The 27624-nt window shown below is 43.5% G+C and overlaps 1 protein-coding gene across 1 annotated transcript in view; it reads right to left on the reverse strand.

Moving 5' to 3' along the window:
- Positions 1–1386: 1386 nt before the first annotated feature.
- Positions 1387–27624, reverse strand: part of LOC124596235 (WD repeat-containing protein 13-like) — an 84233-nt gene continuing 57995 nt past the window's right edge. Inside the window, exons 9-10 of the mRNA XM_047135299.1 lie at positions 3758–3876; positions 1387–1867 (exon numbers count right to left, since the gene is read on the reverse strand). Coding sequence (XP_046991255.1) covers positions 1650–1867; positions 3758–3876 — 337 coding nt within the window. The 3' untranslated portion in view covers positions 1387–1649. The remainder of the gene's footprint in view (positions 1868–3757; positions 3877–27624) is intronic.

Consider the following 27624-nt stretch of genomic DNA (forward strand, 5'->3'; position numbering starts at 1 on the left):
AACTCTACCACCTGGTGAGCAAGATGTATGAGACAGGTGAAATACACTCAGACTTCAAGAAGAATATAATAATTCCAATCCCAAAGAAAGCAGGTGTTGACAGATGTGAAAATTAGTGAACTATCAGTTTAATAAGCCACGGCTGCAAAATACTAACACGAATTCTTTACAGACGAACGGAAAAACTGGTAGAAGCCAACCTCGGCGAAGATCAGTTTGGATTCCGTAGAAATGTTGGGACACGTGAGGCAATACTGACCCTACGACTTAGCTTAGAAAATAGATCAAGGAATGTTTCTAGCATTTGTAGACTTAGAGAAAGTTTTTGACAATGTTGACTGGAATAATCTCTTTCAAATTCTGAAGGTGGCAGGGGTAAAATACAGGGAGTGAAAGGCTATTTACAATTGGTACATAAACCAGATGGCAGTTATAAGAGTCGAGGGACATGAAGGGGAAGCAGTGGTTGGGAAGGGAGTGAGACAGGATTGTAGCCTCTCCCCGATGCTATTCAATCTGTATATTGAGTAAACAGTAAAGGAAACAAAAGAAAAATTCGGAGTAGGAATTAAAATCCATGGAGAAGAAATAAAAACTTTGAGGTTCGCCGATGACATTGTAATTCTGTCAGAGACAGCAAAGGGTCTCGAAGAGCAGCTGAACGGAATGGACAGTGTCTTGAAAGGAGGATATAAGATGAACATCAATAAAAACAAAATGAGGATAGTGTACTGTTGTCGAATTAAATCAGGTGATGCTGTGGGAATTAGATTAGGAAATGAGACACTTAAAGTAGTAAATGAGATTTTCTATTTGGGGAGCAAAATAACTGATGATGGTCGAAGTAGAGAGGACATAAAATGTAGACTGGCAATGGCAAGGAAACCATTTCTGAAGAAGAGAAATTTGTTAACATTGAGTATAGATTTAAGTGTCAGAAAGTCTTTTCTAAAAGTATTTGTATGGAGTGTAGCCATGTATGGAAGTGAAATGTGTACGATACATAGTTTAGACAAGAAGAGAATAGAAGCTTTTGAAATGTGGTGCTACAGAAGAATGCTGAAGATTAGATGGGTAGATCACATAACTAATGAGGAGGTACTGAATGGAACTGGAGGGAAGTGAAATTTGTGGCGCATCTTGACTAGAAGAAGGGATCGGTTGGTAGGGCATATTCTGAGGCATCAAGGGATCACCAATTTAGTATTGGAGGGCAGCGTGGAGAGTAAAAATCGTAGAGGAAGACCAAGAGATGAATACACTAAGCAGATTCAGAAGGATGTAGGTTGCAGTAGGTACTGGGAAATGAAGAAGCTTGCACAGGATAGAGTAGCATGGAGAGCTGCATCAAAACAGTCTCTGGACTGAAGACCACAACAACAACAATTCAGAGAATACAATGTGCTTTATTGTCCTCATGTAATTACAGTGTGCCCACCAAAGTTCTTAAGAACATTAACATCAAAAACTTCACTAGGATTCTCGTAATAAATAGTAACAATCAACATTTTTTCCAAATAAATTAGTATATAAAGTAGTAACAATACACAACAAAAAAAATGATAAGACACTGCAGATACTGAACATAAATGCTGTAAATAAAATATTGCATTTCATAAATTATTTGTTAAATAGTGAGCTATAGCATATCAGCTAGGATTTCCCCGACATTTCTCACTTCCGGGTCGTTTTTCTCTCTCCCATATTATAACAAGACCTTGATAATCACTTGTTGCTAATAGGGACTCATCATAGTTGAAGCTAACACCCAGTACAGGAGAAGCATGTCCTTGCAACTTGTTGACACAAGCCTTCCCATCGCGTTCAATGTCAAAGAAGTACACACAGGAGTCTTCACTTCCAGTAACTGTGAAGAAAGGAAAAGAAAAAATATTATTTAACTCTTCATGTTGAAATTGATATCTAAATTGAAAATTACTAGAATTGTCAATTATGAAAGGAAATCTATAAGTTAATATAAACATATTTTTAACCTCATGAAATAGTTCATCTACATCTCCAATTGCGCCTGTTACATAATGATAATTTTGCCATGTAAGCACTTAGGAAAAGGGTCTCAGAAACCGATAACAATTTTAATAGACCATTTCAGATCTTTGACGGAATTTTCATCGGTGGGAGGAATGGCATCTTGCTCTAAATGTCAATAGATGTAAGGTAATTTGGATGGATAGGAAAGAATTCCTGTAATATTTGATTACAGTGTTAATGGTACACTTCTCAACTCAGTTATGGCAATTACACACATCTAGGTATAACATTGAGAAATAATGTGATACAGAAAAAGGACGTAAAGCCTGTTATAGGGAAGGCAAATGGTTGACTATGGTTTACGGGGAGAGTTATGGGAAAGTGTACCAAACTATGTACAGAAGACTTGTGGAACCCATTCTTGAGTACTGTTCAAATGTTTAGGATCCTCACCAGTCTAGAATAAAGGAAGAAATGTAAGTAAATCAGAGGAATTCTGCTACATTTGTTACTGGTTAAATCAGTATGAAATGCTACATGAGCTTAAATGGGAATCCCTAGAGAGCAAGCAAATGCCAATGAGCATGTTTAGAGAATCAGCATTTGCAACAAACTGCAGAACAATTATACTGCTTCCAGTATTCATATCACGTAAGTTCTAAATAAGGGAGATTAGGGCTCATATGGAGCCACAAGGCAGACATTTTCCCCTCATTCCATTATGAGCAGAAAGGGAATGGTAAGCAATGGTAGCAATTACCCTCCACCATGAACTGTACAGTGGCTCGCAAAGTGTGTATATTACTAGATGTAGGTGTTGAAGGTTGATTTTTAAAGTTCACAATATTAAATACAAATAATTGTCCCCTAAAGTGTTGTTAAACATAGGAAACATTAAGTTAGTCTGCATGAAGTACTTCTGAGAATTGTAACAGTAAACTACTTACAGGTTACATTACAAAATCCTGAAATAAAAGATAACATAAAAATGTTTGTAAGGCTATGTGACCTCCTTTTTTTTGTCCTTACAAATACATAGTTTCTAGAAGGTCATGGACAATACACAGCACTGAAGGCATTTATAGTGCACAATATGTATTAAGGACATCATATCAATCATGTTTACAAAACTAACAATTACAAAGCTTGAATGAAAAACAAAAGGTTAAACTAGAATTAAATGTTATGGTACACTGAGGTTGTTACACAATTTAAAATCTTACTCTGTAGATTCCATTTGAAAATTATTGCCTACAGTTCAATATGAGTCTGCTATATTGTACTCAGATAAAATGAGAGGGAACTGAGCAGCAGGGATCTGTGTTGTCACCATCAGCATAAATAAATTTACAATTTTTGAGAGCAGTTAACATATTTCACATGCACTCTATAGCATTTCACGGTCCACTACCAACAAAATTTTCATATGTTCTTGCAGCAAAGGGAAACAGAAGAAGAAAATATAGCACACTTACTAACAAAATTAAACTTCTGAAAAACTGTGTTTGTTAATCACCAAACATTCAAGTGCTACTACTTCATAACAGATACTTACTAGCCACAATTGCTTAGCTAAGAGAGTGTAGTTTTTAAATATGTTAATGGAAAATTATGTATGGAAACAAATATACAAATAAATTTGACAATCTCATTGCCATCAACACTGAATCATACATTTATGAGAGAGAAAGAGAGAGAGAGAGAGAGAGAGAGAGAGAGAGAGAGAGAGAGAGAGAGAGAGAGAGAGAAAAAGAGGAAAACTCACCAACACATGCTCCCTGCCGGAAGGACATGATAGGGCAGAAAGTGGATCGCACTAAGTAATTCTTGTGCCTGATAGAGAACTTGCGCCTTAGCTGCAGACTTCCTTCCTTATCTACAACCCTAAAATTTAACGAAAATTAACATTGTGGGTCAAATATAATTTTATCAATAATTAATAATAGTCAATAACTAAAACAGCAAGCTATTAATGTATAATTGCAAGAAAATAGAGATACAAAAATATTTTTGTCACAGAATATGTCAACGCAAAAAAGGGGAAAACCAAATACTAGCTTTTAGAACCAGGAGTTCCTTCGTCTAGCAGAAGACAGTAAAGGGTTGGTGGGAATAGGACTTTTCAGTAACTCATTATGAAAATAAATTAGGACTTCAGGTTAGGAAAAATGGCAGGGCATGAATAGAAGGCCTACACCTGCTGCTGCAGATGACCTTACTTGATTGTACTCTTATTATACAGTTCTTTTGTCTTGCAGATGTAAACATTTAATATGTTTAAAATCACTTCCCTTGGGCAGAAGTTCAAAAAGTTATAATGTGGCAGGTATTTACTAAATTAGTTTTGGCAACGCTGATGTAAACAAAATTACATCTGAGTTACTTTGTTTGTTTCTACAGATGATATTATCATTTTATGAATGAAGGTAATTACAACAGGATCAAACATAACACCACGTGTTGTAAAAGGAAACTTGTTTTATGCAGCACTCCATGCCAGTCTCTTCATCTCTGCAGAACTACTGCAACCTGCATCTATTTGAACCTGCTTACTATAGAGGAGTCTCAACCTCCCTCTACCATTTTCCCCTACCACCATTATCATTACCAAATTAACAATACCTTGATGCCTCAGGTTATGTCATATCACTTTCCTTAGTCTAGCTGTGCCAGAAAGACCTGACTCGATTTAGTACCTCTTCAACAGTAATTCCATCTACTCACCCAATCTTCAGAATTCTTCTGTAAGGCCATGTTTCAGAAACTTCTACATTCTTCTTGCCTCTAATGTTTATCATCCATATTTCACTTCCATATACGGCTAATCCCGGACATTTAGTTTCAGAAAAGCCTTCCTGCGATTTAGAGTTATGTTTGATATTAACGCATTTCTCTCTTTCAGAAAATCTTTCCTTGTTATTGTAAAGGTTAATTACATGAATGTTGCAAAAAGAAGACAGCATATGGCAGAGGAGAAAGAATGTAGCAGAACGCCTGACAACGTGAACACGAGAAGAAGTCGATGGAAAGGGGAGGGGGGGGTGGCGGGGGCGACTGACATAATATGGTAATTAACGACAGTGAAAACAGGACAGTGTTCCTAATTTTCTGGAATTCACATGGATCATCATAGAAATGTAGACAAGAGCCTATATAGCAGTGTTATGTAATATTGCCAGCTTTACTGTGGAGAAACCATTTTGACACTTTCTTGAAGAGATTTACGAAACCAGCAGAGAACATACATGATTATCGCAGGGCTGGAATTTGAGCCTACACTGCAGACCATGGGCTAAGTACTTTCTTCTTGTATTTTATTCCTGAGTCAGACTTAGTATACATTGCCACAAACTGTGCTGCATGCTGTAAGGTGCAGCAGTTAGTGTCACTGGTTGATAAGGTCACAATTTCAAACCTTAACACCAGAAATTATTTGTTGTTTAGTATTTATCATTTCTGGAAGGTTCTCACAATGTCTTACATTTGTATATTCTGGAATATTCAATATTTGTATAAATAGCAGCACTCTCCATACAGGAGTTCAGTACTATTGTGGTTATATGTTTGTGCTCGTAACAAACGTGCTCTCAGTGCTAGTTAGTTAGTTACTTTCATGTTTCATGGATCATTTTGCATGAAAAATCGTCATGATGTGGAAGAGTCATTTTACATTCATATTGCAAATTAATTTGTACATCTATCTGTACTCTAAACATCACCATATAATTTTTTTCCCTCCGAAATGAAAACAGGATATACAGATTGAGTTAGCAATTCCTCCCCAACACCTTTTACACATTACAAACATAGCAATTCTTCTACAAAATAGAAGGAGTTGTCAAGGAGAAACTTTTTCAATTTATTTTCAAATTTTACCTTGCTGTCTGTTAGACATTTTATATTACTGGGTAAGTGTTCAAAATTTTTTGTTGCAGCATTGTGCACCCCTTTCTGTGCTAAAGACAACCTTAATGTTGAGTAATGAATGTCATTTTTTCTTTTAGTACTGTAATTATGTACCTCATTGTTCCTTTTGAATTGTAGTGGATTATTTACAACTAACTTGATACGGGAATAAATATACTGTGAAGCAGTAGTCAGAATGCCCAATTCCTTAAACAGACATCTACAAGATGATCGCGAGTGAGCACCACATATTATTCTTATAGAAAGTTTTTGGGCAAAGAAGACCTTCTTTCTTAGAGATGAGTTACCCCAGAATATTATTCCATATTACATTACTGAATAAAAATAAGAAAAATATGTCAACATACTGATTTCTCTCCCCCCAAAATTTGCTGTGATTCCAAGTGCAAATGTGGATGAACTAAGTTGTTTTAGGAGTTCCAAAATGTGTTTTTTCCAATTTAAATTCTTATCAATAGGAACATCTAAGAATTTTGAAGTTTCCACCCTGTGTTTGATTTCATCACCATGCGTTACACTTATCACTGGTGCAGTACCCCTAGAGATGCAGAACTGAATATGATGTGTCTTTATGAAATTCAGGGTGAGACCATTCGCAGAAAACCAGTCAATGATACTTTTGAGAACTTTGTTCACCATTTCTTCCATTTCTGTGTGTATACTGGGAGTGATAACAATACTGGTCTCATCTGCAAAAAGAACTATTTCTGCTTGTTGTACATTAGATGGTAGATCATTTATGTATATGAGAAACAGTAGTGGACCTAAGTTTGAGCCCTGAGGAACCCCAAACATGATTTCTTCCTAGTCAGAATTATGTCCGTCGATTCTGTTAGTTGAATTATTACTAAGTACAACTTTCTGCATTCTTTTGCTTAGATATGGCACGATCCATTGGTTGGCTATACCATCAATCCCATAAAAAAAAACTTCAATTTATCTACCAGTATACTATGATTAACACAATCAAATGCCTTGGACAGGTCACAGAAGATTACCTACCGGTGCTATTTTGTTATTTAGTGTTTGTAATATCTGGTGTGTGAACATGTAAATGTCATTCTCAGTTCAGTAACCCTTCTGAAACCCAAACTGTGATTTGCTGAGGATATTATTGTAGCCAAGGTGAGATACTATTCTATAATACATCACCTTCTCAAAAATTTTGTAAAATGATGTCAGGAGTGAAATACGTCAGTAGTTACTGATGGCACTCTTATCACCTATCTTAAAGAGGGGTTTAACAACAGCATGTTTTAGTCTCTCTGGAAAAATGCCTTGAGTTTGTGATGCAATACATATTTTTGACAATACCAGTCTTATTATATGGGAACAAGTCTTTAGTACTCTCCTGGAAAGACCATCAAAACCAGAAGAGCTTTTATTCTTGAGAGAATGTATGACCCTCTTAATTTCAAAAGTAGAAGTTGTTGATACATTCATATGATGTAATTTTATGAGAGTTATTTCTTCAACATATTGCTGTGATCTATCTCTTGAACTGTTGATCCCTAAGCTTTCTACTATGTTTAAGAAATGGTTATTAAATACATTTGCTACCTGTGACTTGTCATTTATAAACCTTCCATTCAATTCCATAGTAATGTTATCCTCTTCTGTAGTTGGTTGTCCTGTCTCTTGCTTCACTATATTCCATGTTGCCATAACGCTGTTGTCAGACATACTGATTTCTGATATTATGTGCATGTTTCTTGAGTTTTTAATGACCATTCTTAATAATTTTGAGTAGTTTTTGTAGTGCACAACTACTGCAGGGTCTCTACTTGTTCTTGCCAAAAGAAAAATTTCCCTTTTCCTTTCACAAGATACTTTAATCCCCTTAGTGGTCCATGGTTTTTTACATGGCTGTTTAATGTCTCTTCTAATTAGCTTATGCGGAAAGCTATTTTCAAATATTGATAGGAATTTACCATGGAACAGATTAAATTTTATATTGGCATTTGATTATTTATAAATTTCACCCCAGGTTGTTTCTTGTAAACTACTCTTAAAAACATTTGCCCTGTCATCATTAATAATTCTAAATGCCTTCCGCTGAGGTATATCCACACTGTAAGGCACTATGTCATTTATCCTGACTAACTGTGCATCATGATCAGAGAGAGAGCATTTGTTACTGGGTAAACAGTTATTTTCTTGCACCAAAGAAAACATTATCAATTAGAAACCTGCTTCTTTATCCACCCATGTCAGAATGTTAACTACTGAGAGCAAATTGAAGGATCCAAATAAGGTTTCTAGATCCTTTTTCCTATCAGGATCCTTTAGAAAATCTACACTGACGTCACCACGGACTTTTAACTGCTTGCTGATGTCTTACAGACAGCACAATAAGGAATCCAGGTTCCTCATAAATAATTCAAAATTTCCCAGTGGGGATCTGTATACTGTCACAATTAAAAGTGAACTGTTTTTCAGCATTAATTCACAAGCAAACACTTTATGTGCTGATCACTACAAAATCTACTCGTGTCAACACCCTTGAACTTGTGTTCTGTCTTAATATATGCAACAATACCTCCTTTTCCCATATTAGTTCTGCATGAGTAAGCTGTTTAGAATTATGTATCACCAATGAGCCTATTTTCGGATTTGAGGTTGTTCTAAGGGCTCTAAGCACTATGGGACTTAACATCTGAGGTCATCAGTCCCCTTGACTTAGAACTACTTAAACCTAAGTAACCTAAGGACATCACACACATCCATGCCCAAGGCAGGATTCGAACCTACGACCGTAGCAGCAGAGCGGTTCCTGACTGAAGCGCCTAGAACTGTTCAGCCACAGCGACCGGCTTTTAAGGTTGTTAAGATGTGCAACTGTTTGGAGGAGATCTCACATACTTCAAAACATATATATCACTGTGGCTCCTAGTAGGCAACAGAAAAGTTGTCGCCTACACTGACGGAACCAGAATACAAGTAGTACATTGTTCCTAACATTTGTATATTCAGGAAACAAAAGGATTTCAAAATAGCACCCAGTCACCTGCAGATCAGGCATCCATCAGTGTTTTCTGGAGACACTGGTCAGGATCTGATGAAATGGCTGAAAGGATTTGACCAAGTCACCATATACAGCAGGTGGCAAAGTTTCGTGACATACTGGTAAATACGTAATTTTACTTCTACATCTACATGGATACTCTGCAAATCACATTTAAGTGCCTGGCAGAGGGTTCATCGAACCACCTTCACAATTCTCTATCATTCCAATCTCGTATAGCGTGCGGAAAGAATGAACACCTATATCTTTCTGTATGAGTTCTGATTTCCCTTATTTTATTGTGGTGATCATTTCTCCCTATGTAGGTCGGTGTCAACAAAATTTGGAGGAGAAAGTTGGTGATTGGAATTTCGTGAGAAGATTCCATTGCAACGAAGAACGCCTTTCTTTTAATGATGTCCAGCCCAAATCCTGTATATTTCAGTGATACTCTCTCTCATATTTCACAATAATATAAAACATGCTGCCCTTATTTGAACTTTTTCAATGTACTCAGTTAGTCCTACCTGGTACGGATCCCACACCGCACAGCAGTATTCTAAAAGATTACGGACAAGCATAATGCAGGCAGTGTCCTTAGTAGATCTGTTACATTTTCTAAGTGTCCTGCCAATAAAATGCAGTCTTTGGTTAGCCTCGATCTTTTGATGACTTTATTAGTCAATAAATGACAGCGTCATCTGCAAACAACCTAAGACGGCTGCTCAGATTGTCTCCCAAATCATTTATATACACTCCTGGAAATGGAAAAAAGAACACATTGACACCGGTGTGTCAGATCCACCATACTTGCTCCGGACACTGCGAGAGGGCTGTACAAGCAATGATCACACGCACGGCACAGCGGACACACCAGGAACCGCGGTGTTGGCCGTCGAATGGCGCTAGCTGCGCAGCATTTGTGCACCGCCGCCGTCAGTGTCAGCCAGTTTGCCGTGGCATACGGAGCACCATCGCAGTCTTTAACACTGGTAGCATGCCGCGACAGCGTGGGCGTGAACCGTATGTGCAGTTGACGGACTTTGAGCGAGGGCGTATAGTGGGCATGCGGGAGGCCGGGTGGACGTACCGCCGAATTGCTCAACACGTGGGGCGTGAGGTCTCCACAGTACATCGATGTTGTCGCCAGTGGTCGGCGGAAGGTGCACGTGCCCGTCGACCTGGGACCGGACCGCAGCGACGCACGGATGCACGCCAAGACCGTAGGATCCTACGCAGTGCCGTAGGAGACCGCACCGCCACTTCCCAGCAAATTAGGGACACTGTTGCTCCTGGGGTATCGGCGAGGACCATTCGCAACCGTCTCCATGAAGCTGGGCTACGGTCCCGCACACCGTTAGGCCGTCTTCCGCTCACGCCCCAACATCGTGCAGCCCGCCTCCAGTGGTGTCGCGACAGGCGTGAATGGAGGGACGAATGGAGACGTGTCGTCTCCAGCGATGAGAGTCGCTTCTGCCTTGGTGCCAATGATGGTCGTATGCGTGTTTGGCGCCGTGCAGGTGAGCGCCACAATCAGGACTGCATACGACCGAGGCACACAGGGCCAACACCCGGCATCATGGTGTGGGGAGCGATCTCCTACACTGGCCGTACACCACTGGTGATCGTCGAGGGGACACTGAATAGTGCACGGTACATCCAAACCGTCATCGAACCCATCGTTCTACTATTCCTAGACCGGCAAGGGAACTTGCTGTTCCAACAGGACAATGCACGTCCGCATGTATCCCGTGCCACCCAACGTGCTCTAGAAGGTGTAAGTCAACTACCCTGGCCAGCAAGATCTCCGGATCTGTCCCCCATTGAGCATGTTTGGGACTGGATGAAGCGTCGTCTCACGCGGTCTGCACGTTTAGCACGAACGCTGGTCCAACTGAGGCGCCAGGTGGAAATGGCATGGCAAGCCGTTCCACAGGACTACATCCAGCATCTCTACGATCGTCTCCATGGGAGAATAGCAGCCTGCATTGCTGCGAAAGGTGGATATACACTGTACTAGTGCCGACATTGTGCATGCTCTGTTGCCTGTGTCTATGTGCCTGTGGTTCTGTCAGTGTGATCATGTGATGTATCTGACCCCAGGAATGTGTCAATAAAGTTTCCCCTTCCTGGGACAATGAATTCACGGTGTTCTTATTTCAATTTCCAGGAGTGTAGATAAGGAAAAGCAAAGGGCCTATAACACTACCTTGGGGAATGTCAGAAATAACTTCTGTTTTACTCTATGACTTTCTGTCACTTACTATGAATTGTGACCTCTCTGACAGGAAGTCATAAATCCAGTCACACAATTAAGACGATACTCCATAAGCACGCAATTTCATTATAAGCTGTTTGTGTGGTACAGTGTCACAAGCCTTCTGGAATCCAGAAATACGGAATCTATTTGAAATCCCTTGTCAATAGCACTCAACACTTCATGTAAATAAAGAGCTAGTTGTGTTTCACAAGAACGATGTTTTCTAAACGCATGTTGACTTCGTGTCAATAGACCATTTTCTTCAAGGTAATTCATAATGTTTGAACACAATATATATTCTAAAATCCTGCAGCATATCGATGTTAACGATATGGGCCTGTAACTTAGTGGATTACTCCTACTACCTTTCTTGAATATTGGTGTGACCTGTGCAACTTTCCAGTGTTTGGGTAGGGATCTTTCATTGAGCGAACGGTTGTATATGATTGTCAAGTATGGACCTAATGCATCAGCATACTCTGAAAGGAACGTAATTGGTATACAGTCTGGACCAGGAGACTTGCTTTTATTAAGTGAATTAAGTTGCTTCACTACTCTGAGGATGTTTACTTCTACATAACTCATGTTGGCAGCTGTTCTTGATTCGAATTCTGGAATATTTACTTTGTCTTCTTTTATGAAGGCATTTTGGAAGGCTGCGTTTAGTAACTCTGCTTTGGCAGCAGTGTCTTCAATAGTATCCCCATTGCTATTGCACAGAGAAGGCATCGATTGTTTCTTGCAGCTAACATACTTCACATATGACCAGAATCTCTTTGGATTTTCTGCCAGGTTTCGAGATAGCACAGTCCTGGAACAGTGAAGAGAAGCTCTGGGGTGAATTCCACGTTGAATTGAAGGAAACGTTTGGTAATAATCGGCAGTAAGAGAAGGGGCCCAATCATGGGAGATGACACAGTCCCACATACAGAATGTTTTGGCACTATGACAGAAGCCAACAAAATCTCACACTTGATGAAAGAGGTCCCAAAAGACACGTACCAAGCTCTTCTGGCAAACAATGTCACAACAACCAAAGAATTCATTAAGAGGCACCAGTGTATCAAGGAAATGCAACAAAAAAGAGTGGATGAAAGAAGTATAACCAACTCCTTAATGTGGTCACAATGACAGCTGCTGAAGATCACCGTGCCTTTCTCTCTCACACACTTCTATTAGTGAGAGAAGAGATACAGCAATCTATAGTAACCAGAACTATTGGACCAAGTAAGCAGGAGATACCTGCCATAAATATCAACCCAATACATCGGGAGGTACTAAACAATGTTGAAGAAGAGGTGTTTCAATCTTTTAGCATCAATTTCCTCCACCAGTTCAATGTGCCAGGAAAAATGGACTCTGCCAACTCTGGCGCCAAGTATAATACCTGAAGAAGAACAGAAACTTGGAGGACAGAGGATAACATTCCAGTGTGTTTCCACTGCGGATGCCTTGGACATATCATATGCTGCTGCAAAGAGTGTGTGTGCATGTGTGTGTGTGTGTGTGTGTGTGTGTTTGAGGTTTACGGGCGCTAAACAGCGGGGTCATCAGCGCCCAAACGCATAAAAACAGGAACATATGCAGTGAAGGGACTAAGACGGACAGCGAACAAGGGGAACAGCTAAAAGACACAGACCTCACGCAGTTCTAAATCCTCACATACAGAGGCAAAACAAGAGGAGAAGGAGTGCACTAAAAAAGGAAAGGAAACACAAGGAAGGGAGGACAGAAACCAAAGGGAAACAAGGAAGTATTCGTGACTGGCGGACCTCTTACCTAAAATCTGGGTGAGCCAGTCATCCAGCAGCACATTAAAACCCTCTCCCTGAAATCCGAGGCAACAAATTGGACAGGACACAAAACCGTAAAACCTTAACCACAGACGTTGCGTCGTCTTTCAAAATAGAGGACAAATCCGGTGGCAAAGAAACCACCGCCCTCTGATCAGAGAATAAAAGACAGTCAAATAAAATGTGGCGGACAGTAATCTGGACGCCACAAGCACTGCAGATTGGAGGATCCTCCCGTCGGAGTAAAAAACCGTGTGTGAAGGGACTGTGCCCGATGCGGAGGCGAGTGAGGAGAACCTCATCCCGCCTGCATGACTGGTAGGACGTACGCCATGGCCGTGTGGTGGCCTTGACCAGACGCAGCTTATTGTCACCGACTGCCAGCCACTCCTCTTCCCATTGACACATAACATGAAAATGCAGGAGGGAGGTAATAGCATGGGGGGGGATGGCACATTCAACAACGTGAGGGAAGGAACATGCATCTTTGGCAGCCACATCCGCCAGTTCGTTTCCCCTAATACCCACATGCCCCGGCACCCAGCAGAAAGAAACCTCCTTCCCCTGCCGTTGCAGGTGGAGTAGGGCATCATGGATGTTCTGGACGACCGTATCTGCTGGGTACGAGTGTTGAATGGTCTGAAGGGCACTCAGGGAGTCAGAACAGATGAGGAACTTACGACTGGGAACACATCTCATCTGCTCCAATGCCCGCAGGATCGCAAACAATTCGGCATCAAAGATGGTAAACGCCGCAGGAAGCCGTAATTGACGACTCGATCAGGGAAAACAACAGCACAACCAACAGAGTCCCCCTGTTTAGAGCCATCCGTAAATACTGGTACATGGTCCGGATGCTGGTGTAAAATATCAGAAAATAAGGAGGTAAAAACAAACGCAGGAGTGCAGCTCCTCCGGTACTCCAACAAGTCTAAAAGGACGCTCGGCCTCTGGAGCAACCAGGGAGGGAGACGAGTAAAACCCAGTCGTTGGGGGGCCACACGCTCCACACCAAGGGACGCAAGCAAATGCTTGGCACGAATCCCAAATGGTCCGTTGCCCTGGGACGACTGGAAAAGAGACGTTCCATAGGCGGTCGGACAACGGTAGGGTACGCAGGGGAGGTAGGACAGGCAAGGAATTGACACACCCCTCGCACCATGAGGAGATTCCGCCGGACGGCGAGCGGCGGTTTCCCTGCCTCAGCACACAGGCTGGGGATGGGACTAGTACGGAAGGCACCAGTGGCCAGCCTGATACCCTCATGGTGTACTGCGTCAAGAATCTTCAGATACGAAGGCCTTGCTGACCCATACACGGTGCAACCATAGTCAAGACGCGATCGGACGAAAGCCCTATAAAATTGCAGCAGATGCGCCCGATCTGCTCCCCAGGACCGATGGCTCAGACACTTCAAAATATTCAGTGCCTTCAGGGCCCGCACCTTGAGGTCTTTAAGGTGAGGCAACCACAACAACTTGGAATCAAAAGTGAGGCCCAGGAACCTCACAGTGTCTCTAAAAGGAAGAATGGTGTCCCTCAGATGCAATTCAGGGGAGGTAAAAAGACGTCGAGAACGATTAAAATGAACACACACATATTTGTCTGCAGAAAAGGTAAAACTCGTCTTCGCAGTCCATGCCTCTAATCGCTTTATCGTAAGCTGCAACTGCCGACTAGCAGTGACAAGACTAGAGGAAGAACAGAAAACAGCAAAATCGTCCACAAACAAAGAGCATTGGGCAGGACTCCGGATAGTGGACACGATACTGTTAATGGTGACGGCAAAGAGGGTGACACTTAAAACACTTCCCTGAGGAACACCATTCTCCTGCACATACAAATCAGAAAGCACAGTACCAACCCGATATCGAAAGAGGCGGTGGGAAAGAAAGGACCGAATGAAGATGGGGAGACGGCCACGAAAGCCCCACTGATGGAGTTGATTGAGGATTAGGCGGCGCCAAGTAGCATCATACACCTTATTAATATCAAAGTATACATCTAGACAATGCTGGTTATGTAGGAAGGCCTGCTGGATGGCCGCCTCAAGCAGGGTCAAATTGTCGATAGTGGAACGACATCTCTGAAAGCCACACTGAGAGGGGCTAAGGAGCTGCCTGGTCTCGAGCAGCCAAACCAGGCGAAGGTTGACCATGCGTTCCAACGTCTTCCCGACACAGCTCGTCAAAGCAATACTCCGATAACTACTGGGATGCGTTCGGTCCTTCCCTGGTTTGAGGAGGGGAACCAAAATCGCCTCCCTCCACGAGTCAGGGAACGTGCCGGATAACCATATCATATTAAAACAATTCAAGAGAACTTCCTTGGAAGGCAGTAACAAGTGCTGCAGCATGCTGTACCGGATTTGATCATGACCAGGTGCAGTATCATGAGCCACAGACAGCGCCAAATCCAGTTCCCACATTGTGAAGGGGCAGTTGTAGGGTTCAGAATTTGGAGACCGAGACCGGAAGTCCAAGTGACCCCTCTCGATGGCAGTGCGGTAGCGGCAGAAATCTGGATCACAGTTAATAGTGGTGGTAGATGCCGCAAAATGCATGGCCAGTGTCTGGGCAATGTCTCTCGGCGCCGGGAGAAGACTTCCCTGATGCAGCAATGCCGTGACAGGTAGCTGGCGGAGCTTCCCGGAAATCCTCCTGATGGCTTCCCATACTTTCGTAGAACTAGTGGAGCGGGAGATGGAGTTCAAGAACGATTGCCTTGACCGTCGTTTGCTCTCTTTAATCACTCGCCGCATTTTGGCTCTTGCCACCCGAAAGGCCGCAAGATTGTCAGCTGAGGGACAGCACTTGAAGCAGCGCAGAGCTGCACGGCGGGCTCGGATGGCTGAGCGGCACTCAGCGGTCCACCAAGGGACAGGACGCCTCTTGGGATGACCGGATGACCGTGGGATTGACAATTCAGCAGCATGGGAGATCACGGCTGTAACATGGTCTACCCATTCGTGGACGCTGGCACGGTGTTCCAAAACAGCCAGTTGGCTGAAAAGTGTCGAGTCAGCTTGGCAGAGGTGCCACCGGGGCGGCACTGGTAATGCCATAGCCTCATCCAGGAGGCGAATCCAAAGGGGGAAGTGGTCACCAGAATCGAGGTCAGCAGCAACCTCCCACAGAGCAGAATCCGCGAGTGCTGGAGAGCAAAAGGAAAGGTCAATAGCTGATGACGACCCAGAAGCAGTACAGAAATGAGTGAGAGCACCAGAGTTGAGGATACACAGTTCTTCAGACATCATGAGGCTTTCCAGAATGCGACCCCTGAGGCAAGTAGTCGAAGAGCCCCATAAGACATTATGAGCATTGAAGTCCCCCAGAAGAAGAAATGGGTGGGGGAGTTGGCTAATAAGGTCTGTGAGAGCCTCAGAGTCTATCGCATCCTGAGGTGGTAAGTAAAGTGAACAGACTGTGAGCCTCCGACCCACATGAAGGTCAACTGCAACTGCTTGCAAGTCTGTAACGAGAGGGAGCTCAGATGATGGGTGCATGTCACAGACAAAAACCGCAACACCACCCTTTGCCCTTTCCCCTGTCAGATCATCCTTCCGATATACGGTATAGCCCCGTAAAGAAGGAGCATCAGTGGCCTGAAAATGTGTCTCTTGGAGACATAAGCACAAAGGGCACTCTCGTACAAGGAGTTGTAATTCGGCCACATGCGTCCTGAACCCAATCAGGTTCCACTGTAATATGGGAGCCAGTGATCAGGGTGGCTGAACTTTCACCCTGCCTCTGTGTTTTGGAGGAGAGCCCGTACTGGCCGGAGATTTATTCCTGGGGCGAGTAGATCGCCCCCGGTCGACATCAATGTCCATCAGCTCCGATGACGACCCACGGGAGATGTCAGACAGTACAATGGCCTCGTCATCGGACCGACCCTGACCAGTCTCCTCAGGTGGCAAAACCTTCACCTTCGGCGTCTTTGTCTTGGGGGGCTTAGAATGCAGAGCCTTGTCAGCAGGTGGAGCTGTACTCGCCTGGGCAGAAGGCGCCATGTGGGAAGAGGCAGGAAGTACCCCAATGTCAGCAACCACGGCCTTGTCCAACGTTGCGGGGAGAGCCGCAGGTTTCAAAACAACCGCAGCAGCACAAGTGCACTGGCAAACGCAGGTATTAGTGCTAACACTAGCAACCTCTGTTTGCGTAGCAACAGTGGCCATTTGTACCGGTTGTTTCAGAGCGGAAGCGAAAGATGTTGTAAACACAGGAGGTTGCATGGCCTTAAAGAGCTTCTTGGCCTCACCATAGGGGATGCGCTTAGATGTTTTGATCTCCTGGATCTTCCGTTCGACAAGATAGATGGGGCAGATCCGGCTCCAGACAGGGTGACTCCCAGAGCAATTCACGCACTTCACAGGCGATGAACAATCGGCTCCTTCATGGGCAGGCTGACCACATTTACCACAAGTGGCTATCCCATTGCACCCCAACGTAGTATGTCCAAAGTGCTGACATTTAAAACAGCACATTGGGTTGGGGAAATATGGTCGTACTGGCAAACGTAAGAACCCTGCTTTAACATGCTCTGGGAGTCTCGGGCAACTGAACGTGAGAATAAACGAGTCGGATTTGACGAGGTCCCCATCGACTCGTTTCATAATATGCTGCACGTCAACAATACCTTCGTCAGCCCACTCAGATTTTAACTCGTCTGTGGAGATATCCACCAAGTTCCTACATGTCACAACACCCATACTATAATTCAAAGTGGAGTGGAGCTCGGTCTCGATAGCGTACTCTCTGAGACAGGTTGCTTTCCGAAGAGAAGCAACTTGACGGGAACTAGAAGTCTCAACTAACAGAGTACCATTGCGCAGTCGCTTAACAGATTTAAGTGTACCTGCAATTCCCTCAAGACCTTTGTGGATGTAAAAGGGAGAAACCCTCTCAAAGCTACCCTCCTTCCGTTTAATAATCAAAAACACATTCTGATTATCAGCATGTGCTCTGTTACGACAGTCTGATAAATCGCTAGCAACACCAGGAGCTGGAGGACTCGCAGCATGAAGTCGCTTTTTCGATGAGGTGTGTTTGCCTACCAGTGGCCCACCCAATCCACTGGTAGGGGGAAATGTAGAGGTCGAAGGGTCCATTGCGGTCCCACGAGCAGCTAGGGAACTAAAGGTCCGCTCAGACAGAGCCCCGCATGCCTGAGTAAGCCGTATACAACTGGGGTGCGGCAGGTGCCCCAGAGGTTGCCCGCTTGCGACTGTTCCACCCCAACAGCCATGCATCTCATAGGCGCGGAGCACACCGTAAGATTGAGGGTTTTTTATAGAGGTTGGCCTTCCTCGCAATCCAGGCGGTCAAGCCAAGATTACCATTCCCCGCAGTACACATCATTCCACCGCCACGCCATACGGTGGTCGCTGAAGCATGTCCGGGGGTTACGGTGACAGGAGACTGGTGGCGCAGACCAGTCCCCAGCTCAGGACCCCGGGATCGCCAAGCCCGTACTCAGCAAATGAATGCTGAGCCCCTGGGGGCTGCTGCAAAGAAAGAAGGTGAGTTTTTAATGACTACCTTGCTACCAGTTGATAGCCATCACTACAGTTCTATTGATGCCAATCAAGTGCAGACAATTATAGCTGAGCTGTAGGATGAAGCCCATTGCCAATTGTTGGATGAGGTTCCTGTCTATCTCACCCTAGCCATTCCCTATTGCCATATGGAAGTATTAATTACTGCCTTGCCATCAAATTTACGAAAACTAAGTGAGGAAACCATCTATGGACATGAGGCTGTCAGATATGAAAATCCTTCATGGATGACAATCTCCAAGATGTCAGGAAATCTCATCGTCAGCTGACTTATTGGGGCAGTAGTCAATTCAGGGGCTTCCTTTTCTGTAATGTTGAATAGTTATAGTCATCAGCTAACGATGGCTATGTTCTGTGATGCAAAATCATTGGACTGAAAGTAACAAATGGGAAATATGTTCAGCTGACAGCAACATGTATTGCAAGAATAACTACCAATGTTAGAACACAACCCTTCAAGTTTGTTGTTGTAATGTTATTCTCAGAATGAACTTTTTGCAGGCATCACAAGCGGTAATTGACTGTGGAAGATCAAAGCTCCAGATTGATGAAGCTGTTTCAAAAAGTGCACGTAACAAAGATTGCTTTGGACAGGTGTTTGCTCCTGAAGACATTATTATCCTGCCATCATCAACAAGCAAGTTCTAGTCATAAAAGAAGGTGCTCAATTGAACTGTGAAGCTTTTGTCAGTTCCAAAAGGCCACTCAGGTTCACAAAAGGTTTCTACAAGCCACTGAGGATCATAAGCATTGCAGGTGGTCATGGAAAACTTCGGATCACTTAACTGTTACTGGCAGCTACAACTCATCCATAAAGGTATCTGCATAGGCACAGCTGAATTGGTCCAGGAAGGGAAGCTTAGTGCCATTGATGAAGAATTGTGCTCCCTTACCGCTACTAACAACACAGAGAAGCAAGCTACTATCAAACTGCCAATAGGATACGAGTGACGAATGAACAAAGTTAGTGAGTGCCAGCCATTCTGCACCAATTTTCAGATGTTTTAAAATCCAGAGTCAAGAAAAGACAGACCAGACCAACATTGTATCGCCACTGAGGATTATCCACCAATTAGTCAGCACTTGTACAGGGTGTCGCTGGCTGAATGACGGATAATCCAGGTGGAAGTGGAGAAGAGGCTGCAAGATGACACCACTGAACTTTCAGATAGCCTTTGGTCCTCTCCTGTGGTCTTCCCCTGTGGTTCTTGTGAAACAGGATGATGGCACATGGCATTTTCATGTTGACTACCAATGACTGAATAAAGTTACAAAGAAAGATTCCTATCCATTGCGGCGCACTGACAACCCCCTAAAATAGACTGACTGAAACAAGCAAAGTATTTCTCAACAATGGACATGCAGACAGGCTACTAGTAACTGAGGTTAACAAGATTGACCACGAAAAGACTGTCTTCATAACCCCTGATGGCCTCTATGAATTCAAAGTTAAGTCATTTGGACTATGTAACACTCCAGCCACCTTTGAGCGTATGGTGGGCAACCTGCTTTGATAACTGAAATGGACATTGTGTCTTTGTCATCCAGATGACAGTCTATTTTTGAAGGCCAAGTACGGCACCTGAAAAACGTGTTGAAGTGTGTTCAGACTGCAGGTACCAATCAGAATGTGAAAAAGTGCCTTTTCGTCAGCAAAGAAATGATCTTGGGGCACCTAGGGTGAAGGAGCGCATCTCTATCAACAGAAAATAAGAGCATCTGCAGATTTGCCAACTCCTCAGCCCATTCGTGAAGTTAAATGTTTTCTCAAAATGTGCTCATGCTACTGGCAATTCATTTGGGATTTCTATACCAAAGCATGTCCTGCATGGAGACACCAAATTTTCCTGGAATAAGGTGCAAGAAAGATCTTTCATTGTCTTTAGGAAGATGATAACATCTTCTCCAGTCCTAGTTGTTGTATGATGAGAATTCCCAGAGATAACTTCACACCAACATTAGCAGTTGTGGGATAGGTGCAGTTACAGTGAAAATTCAGTAAGGTGCTGAAAATGTGATAGCATATGATTCCAGAATTCTCTCTAAATCAAAGACGAACTACTCTACAACTGAGAAAGAATGCCTTGCAGTCGTTTGGGCCATCAACATGTTCTGGCTGTAAGTGTTTGGCAAACCATTCACTGCTGTGATGGACCAACATTCTCTATGATGGCTGACTAACCAGAAGGATCCATCAGATTGAATGGTAAGATAGACACTGAGGATTCAGGACTACGTCACAGTAGTACACAAAAGGATGTAAACACAAGGATGCCAACTGCCTTTCGAGGAACCCTTGGGCAAAACACAGCAGCATGGATGAATCTCAATCAGTCCTGCATTAAATTACAATTAATAAACAGAGTATCATATAAGAGGACCTATGATCCAACAGGGTGGAAATACTTGCTCATCATTCCAGATTATCTGTGGCCAGGTGCCTGAAGTAGTTCCCCAAAACTCCAACATCTGTTTACCTCAAATTCGTGAAGACTCTAGGTAGAATCAGGCACAGGTATCACTGGACAGGTCTCTATTGACCCATTAAGACAGTATGTGAGAGCCACATCAAGGAATCAAACAATGGAAAATCCGGGATGGAATGTAACAATATTATGAAAAGGAATGTTGCTACAGTTGCTACTCACCATATAACAGAGATACTGAGTTGCAGATAGGTACAACAAACAGACTGTCACAAATAAAGCTTTCGGCCAGTAATGCCTTCATTAGATGAAGGGCAAGGTGGAGGTGGTGATGGGGAGGGGAGGGGGGGAGGGGAGGGGAATAGTGGAAAAGGAGAGAAGTAAAAAGACAGGTTGTGATGCTGGAATGTCCTGCCCACTATCATTCCCACCCCTCCCACAGTGGTATTCCACTGTCCACTGAACCTATACAATATACTCATCCAACCCTACAAAGCCCCTGCTCCCAACCCCTTACCTCATGGCTCATATCCTTGCAATAGATCTGGATGCAAGACCTGTCCCATACATCCTCCCACTCCCACCACCACCACCTACTCCAGTCCAGTCACAAAAATCACCTACCCCTTAAAAGCATGGTTACCTGTGAAACCAGTCATGTGATCTACAAGTTAAGCTGCAACCACTATGCTGCATTCTATGTGGGCATGACAACCAAGAAGCTATCTGTCCGCATGAATGGCCCCTGAAAAACTGTGGACCACCCTGTTGCTGAACATGCTGCCAAACATGACATCCTTCATTTCAATGACTGCTTCACAGCCTGTGGCATATGGGTCCTTCCCACGAACATCAGCTTTTCTGACTTGCGCAGCTGGGAACTTTCCCTGCAATACATCCACCATTCCCATATTCCTCCTGGCCTCAATCATCATTAGCCACTGTCCTCACCCATCCAGCCCCTTCCCTGTTCCCATTCCAGCACTACACAGCCATCATTCCACCATCACACCTGGTCTTTTTACTACTGTCCCCATGCCCTCCTCCTAAACTGCAGCACTTCACTGTCCGCCACCCCTACCATACTATCCCTCCCTCTCTGCCTTCCTACCCCAGCCTCCTCCTTACCCCCACCCAGTCGCCTCTCCCACCATGCACAGGTGCTGCTGTTTGCAGTGTGGTTTCAGTTGCCTGAGACTGCAGTCGTGTGTGTGTGTGTGTGTGTGTGTGTGTGTGTGTGTGTGTGTGTGATCGTCTATAGTTGACGAAGGCCTTACTGGCCGAAAGCTTTATTTGTGACAGTCTTTTTGTTGTGCCTATCTGCGACTGAGCATCTCCAGAGCAAGGAATGTCACAGTTACCTCCAGGGCATGTGGTATCATTTCCACCTGCAGCAGCACCATTTCGTGAAACTGGAATTGGTCTCTTGGTGAGATTCTTAGAGTCGAAAAATGTGAATTTATTGATAAGAATGTGGACTGAGTACTTCACTCCCTACACAGCTACCAAAGCTGTGCCAACTGCTGAAGCTCCAGAAATTGTGAAGCTCCTTGTGGAAAACATCATTTTGAAGCACAATGCACTCTGTGTGATGATATCTGAGTAAGTTTTCCAGTCAACGCTAGTATCATAGGTAAATTAAGGTGACCAGAAATCCCATTATTTTTGGGTGACGTGATGCACCATTTTTAATGGGACTCTCCTTTTATTTCATTCTGTGCCCTGTCGTTCCACAAAATTTTCAACAGGATGCCAAACATCCCATTTTAATAAGCAGTACCCTCATTTATTTGCTTCATTTTGTGTTTTTATTTATTTTTACATCAAAGTAGTGTCACAGACATAGTTTTTTGACATTTTCTTGAGTCTTGCTTTGTCTTCAATGCAAAGACAAAATAAAAGAAGCATTATTTTTGTCATGAGATGAGGTGAGGTGTGAACAGAAGATTTTCCGCCATCATGCTCAGTGCCAGTGACTTATGCATGATCTTCGCGATTCGTGTCCATTATTTGCTATTGCAGAAATGACAGATAGATGTAACAAGTTTTTGTTAAAAAATGTCATACGGCTATCAATAGTCAATTTATTTGTAGTTACAAATTATCTGTTCACTGTTAGATGACATAAATATACCGTAGATGCAACTGACATGATGTCTTCGGACTATTACAGGCAACAATGAGAATTAAGCAACTGTTTCAACACTGGGTTCAGAAACCTTGCTTTAGTGTGCTCCATTGTCTGTCATTTGCTGTGTGTAGTACTAACTCGTGCCCATTAATATGGGGAAAAGAAAGAGTTCTTTCATGAAAACCATTAAAGATGAGTTCCGTTTCTTAATGGAAACTATGAGAATGAAGGTAGAATATACATCGTGTCACTCATTTTCTTCCACTGAACACGAAGGACCTGCTGATATAATGCAGCACACGAAGAAAAAGAAGCACCTGTTCCCATTTTCTGTGAAAATTTCTAGCAGCATAACTTCCTTAGTAAGTACAAATAAACTGCAAACAGAGGAAGACAAACATATCGCTGCAGAAGAAGGTTTGCGTTCCATACCGCAAAACCTAATCATTCTTTCCATTCAATGGATCTCATGGCTCTTCTCATCAGAGACCTATTTGGGAAGAAATTCTCATGTTCTAGGACAACATGTGAGTTGATTTTAGTGAATGTATTTATCATCGTATGCAATGCATGAAATTCAGTCAGAATTTAAAGATGCTAAGTATGTGACTTTGATGGTGGATGCATCAAATCACAAAAGCTTAAAGCTAGTGCTGATTCTAGCTGGGTATTTCATTCCTACCAAAGGCGTTGAGTGCAAAGTAACTGCCTTCAGAACACTGGTGGAGAAATGGAAGAATTATTAGCTAATCATATTCTGGATATATTAAAAAATCAAAATATAGTTGACAAGAGTGTCGCATTTTGTACAGATAATTGTAATACCAATTTTGGTGGGTAGAAGAGGGTAGGAACAAACAATGTTTATTCCAAACTGAACAGCATTCTCAAGATGAACATTCATGGCATCAGTTTTGCAGTCCATGTGGTACACAATCGAGTTCATACAAGTGCAGACATTCCTCCCATTGACATAAAAACCTTAGTGAATAAAATTTTTCAAGATTTTCAATTTACACTGTGCATGTGAAGGAACTGAAATCATTACGTGTTTTCATTGATACTGAATACAAGCACGTTCTAGGTAGTATTAAAACTAGATGGTTGTTATTGTTGCCGGAAGTTACAAGAGTTACTGATATGTGCGAACCTTTGAAATATTTTCTGTTTCAGGATAGGCACCCTACATTGATGAAACAGTTTTTTGAGAACCCACAGTCACTGAAGCCAATGTGCACTTGGTATGTCCGTCAGGTGCCTGACCTGAAATGTGGAGGCGGCCTTGCCTGTGACCGTCGATCATACAGGGTGCAGTCATCTGCAACTTGTGGCTCACGTCGGCACCAATGACACCTGTCGCATGGGTTCTGAGGCCATCCTCAGTTCTTACAGGCAGCTGATGGAGGTACTGAAGACTGCTGGCCTCGCACGGGAGGTGCAGGCAGAGCTCGCAATTTGCAACTTTGTTCCCAGAGCTGATCGGGGTTCTGAGTGGAGGGTCTCAACCAAAGGCTTTGCTGTCTCTGTGTTGGTCTTGTCTGCAGATTTCTGGACCTGCGTTATGAGGTGGGGATTTGTAAGACTCCCCTTGACAGGTCAGGGGTGTACTACACAAAGGAAGCAGCTACTCAGGTACCAGGGTACTTGTGGAGTGCTTATGGGAGTTTTCAGGCTAGGGTGTAGTTTGAAGTACTCTCATGAACACTCGCCAGTGGATACGCATGTAGGGAAAACAGACCGTGTTCAGAGTAAAGACAGTTCTACTGTACAAATTTTTATCAGTAAATTGTCGAAGTATTCAGAACAAATTCCCAAATTTACTGCCCTCCAGGAAAGTCCTTAACTTCAAATTATTCTTGGGACTGAGAGCTGGCTACAACCCAAAGTAAAAAGCTCTGAGAGATTTAGATAATCTTGGAATGTTTATCAAAGAGACAGATTAGATGCCTTAGGAGGAGGAGTGCTCATTGCAGTCAACAAAAATATTGTCTCTACTAAGGCTGAAACTGAGTGAAGTTATCTGGTCACACATAACAGGTCTAGGTGAACCCAAGTTCATTGTTGGATGTTTTTACCAACCACCTGACTCCGCTGTGACAGTTCTAGATTCATTAAAAGAAAGTCTATGGTCAGTTGTGCATAAATACTCGGATTATGCATTACTAGTTGGTGGTGACTTTAACCTACGAAGTCCCTAGACTGGGACGCATATAAATTCACTTCAGGGGGTGCAGACAGACAGTCTTGTGAAGTACTTTTGAACACATTTTCTGAAAACTATCTTGAGCAGCTAGTTCAGCAGCCAATACACAATGGAAGTATCTTGGACCTTGTAGCTACAAACAGGCTGGACCTCATCAATGGCATCAGTATAGAGACAAGGATTAATGGTCATGATGTTGTCATAGTGACTATGGTTATGAAATTTAATAAAACAGTCAAGAGGGCTAAGAGAGTGTCTCTGCTAGAAAGAACTCATAAGCAGTTGTTAGCATCTCACTTAGACAATGATCTGCAATCACACAGTTCCAGAATGATGGCGACAGAGGAATTATGGGCAAAGTTTAAAGAGATTTAAATTGTGCTTGGGACAAGTATGTACCTAGTAAGTGGATTAAGGATGGTTGGTTGGTTTAAAAGTGTGTGTGGGGGGAGGGGTGGGGGGGTGGGGGGACCAAACAGCTAGGTCATCAGTCCCTGATTCCGATTAAAATAATTCAGAAGGGAGGGAGTAAAATAATTGAGACATACAAAACACAATTGGCAGAAAGGAGAAAACCACAAGCATGACAGAAGGGCAACAAACACTAAAATGGACAAAATCGGACAAGAAAACCACAGAGACATGCTAGAAACATGTAGAAGAGATCAAAACAAGAGAGCAGATTACCATGGCTGGCTGACCAATCATGAGAATAAAAAGGAGAAGCCAGCCATTCTGCAACACATTAAAACTTCCACCCTGAAAGCACCAGGGTGTAGGACACAAGAGGGACAAAGGACATGCGCTAAAAGTTAGGTCAAAGGATAAAACCCACCCTCACGAATAAAACGAACAACTAAAGCTGCTGTTGAGGCATTGTCTTCTAACACTGAAGTTACAGTGCTGGCAACATTAAAAGTCCGCCGCAGAACAGCTAAAGTGGGCAGTCCAGCAAGAGGTGGACGACCATCATCTGTGAGCCACAGCAACACCGAGGTGGGTCCTCACGATGGAGGAGATAACCATGCGTTAGCCACTTATGGCCAATGCGGAGCTGGCAGAAAACAACTGATTCCCTGCAAGAGGACTGCATGGAAGACTTCCACACATTTGTAGTGTCCTTAATGACATGCAGTTTGTTGTGCGTACTGTTATGCCACTCTGTCTCCCAAAGCCAAAAAACCCAGCAGCGTAAGACAGAATTCAGGTCAATTTCAGAGATGCCCATCTCCAGAAGCAGTTTTCGCTTAGTCCGTTTGGCCAGCCTATCGGCAAGTTCGTTGCCTGGGATTCCGACGTTTCCTGGGGACCACAAAAACACCACTGAATGACGGGACTCTTACAGGGCATAGATGGACTCCTGAATGGATGCTACCAAAGGATGGTGGGGTAGCACTGGTCGATAGCTTGTAGGCTGCTCAAGGTGTCAGTACACAGGAGAAATAACTCACCAGGGCATGAATGGACGTGCTCAAGAGCACAAAATATGGCCGCCAGCTCTGCAGTGAAAACACTGCAGCTATCTACCAAGGAGTGCTGTTCAATATGTCCTCCATGAACACACGCAAAGCCTATGTGACTATCAGCCATTGAGCCGTTGGTGTAAACCACTTCATGGCCCTGGTACATGTCGAGAATTGAGAGGAAGCGGTAACGGAGAGCTGCAGGGTTAATGGAGTCCTTAGGCCATGCAAAAGGTCCAGAAAAATCTGTGGCTTAGGTGTACACCACGGAGGTGTAAGTGAATGGACCTCGAGGAGAGGTGGTAATGGGAAGGACTCAAGTTCAGACAGAAGGGACTGGACATGAACTGCAACCGTAAGCCCTGACCTGGGCTGCCGATGCGGGAGATGAACCACCGTGGTTGGGAAAAGGAGACGGTAATTCAGATGCACAGGAGAACTATGAATGTGTGCAACGTAACTGGCGAGCCGTTGTGCACACCTTATCTTCAATGGAGAGACTCTGGCCTCCACCAAGACACTGGTCACCAGTCTCATTCTAAATGCTCCCATTGCTAGGCGAACGCCACAGTGGTGCGCACTGGGTTGAGTAAACACAAAGCTGAGGGCAACGCCGTATCGTAAACCTGACTCCCATAGTCAAGGTGGGATTGAACAAGGGCTCCATAGAGCTGCAGCAGTGCAGAGCGATCTGCATCACAGTTGGTGTTGCTCTGGCAGCGGAGGGCATTGTGGTGCTGCCAGCACTTCCGCTTAAGCTGACGAAGGTGAGGTAGCCAAGTCAATCAGGCATTGAAATCCAGTCCTAAGAATGGATATGTCTCCACTACAGCTAGTGGATCATCATTAAGGTAAAGTTCTGGTTCTG

Source organism: Schistocerca americana, chromosome 2 (assembly GCF_021461395.2).
Source record: "Schistocerca americana isolate TAMUIC-IGC-003095 chromosome 2, iqSchAmer2.1, whole genome shotgun sequence".
Taxonomy (NCBI): domain Eukaryota; kingdom Metazoa; phylum Arthropoda; class Insecta; order Orthoptera; family Acrididae; genus Schistocerca; species Schistocerca americana.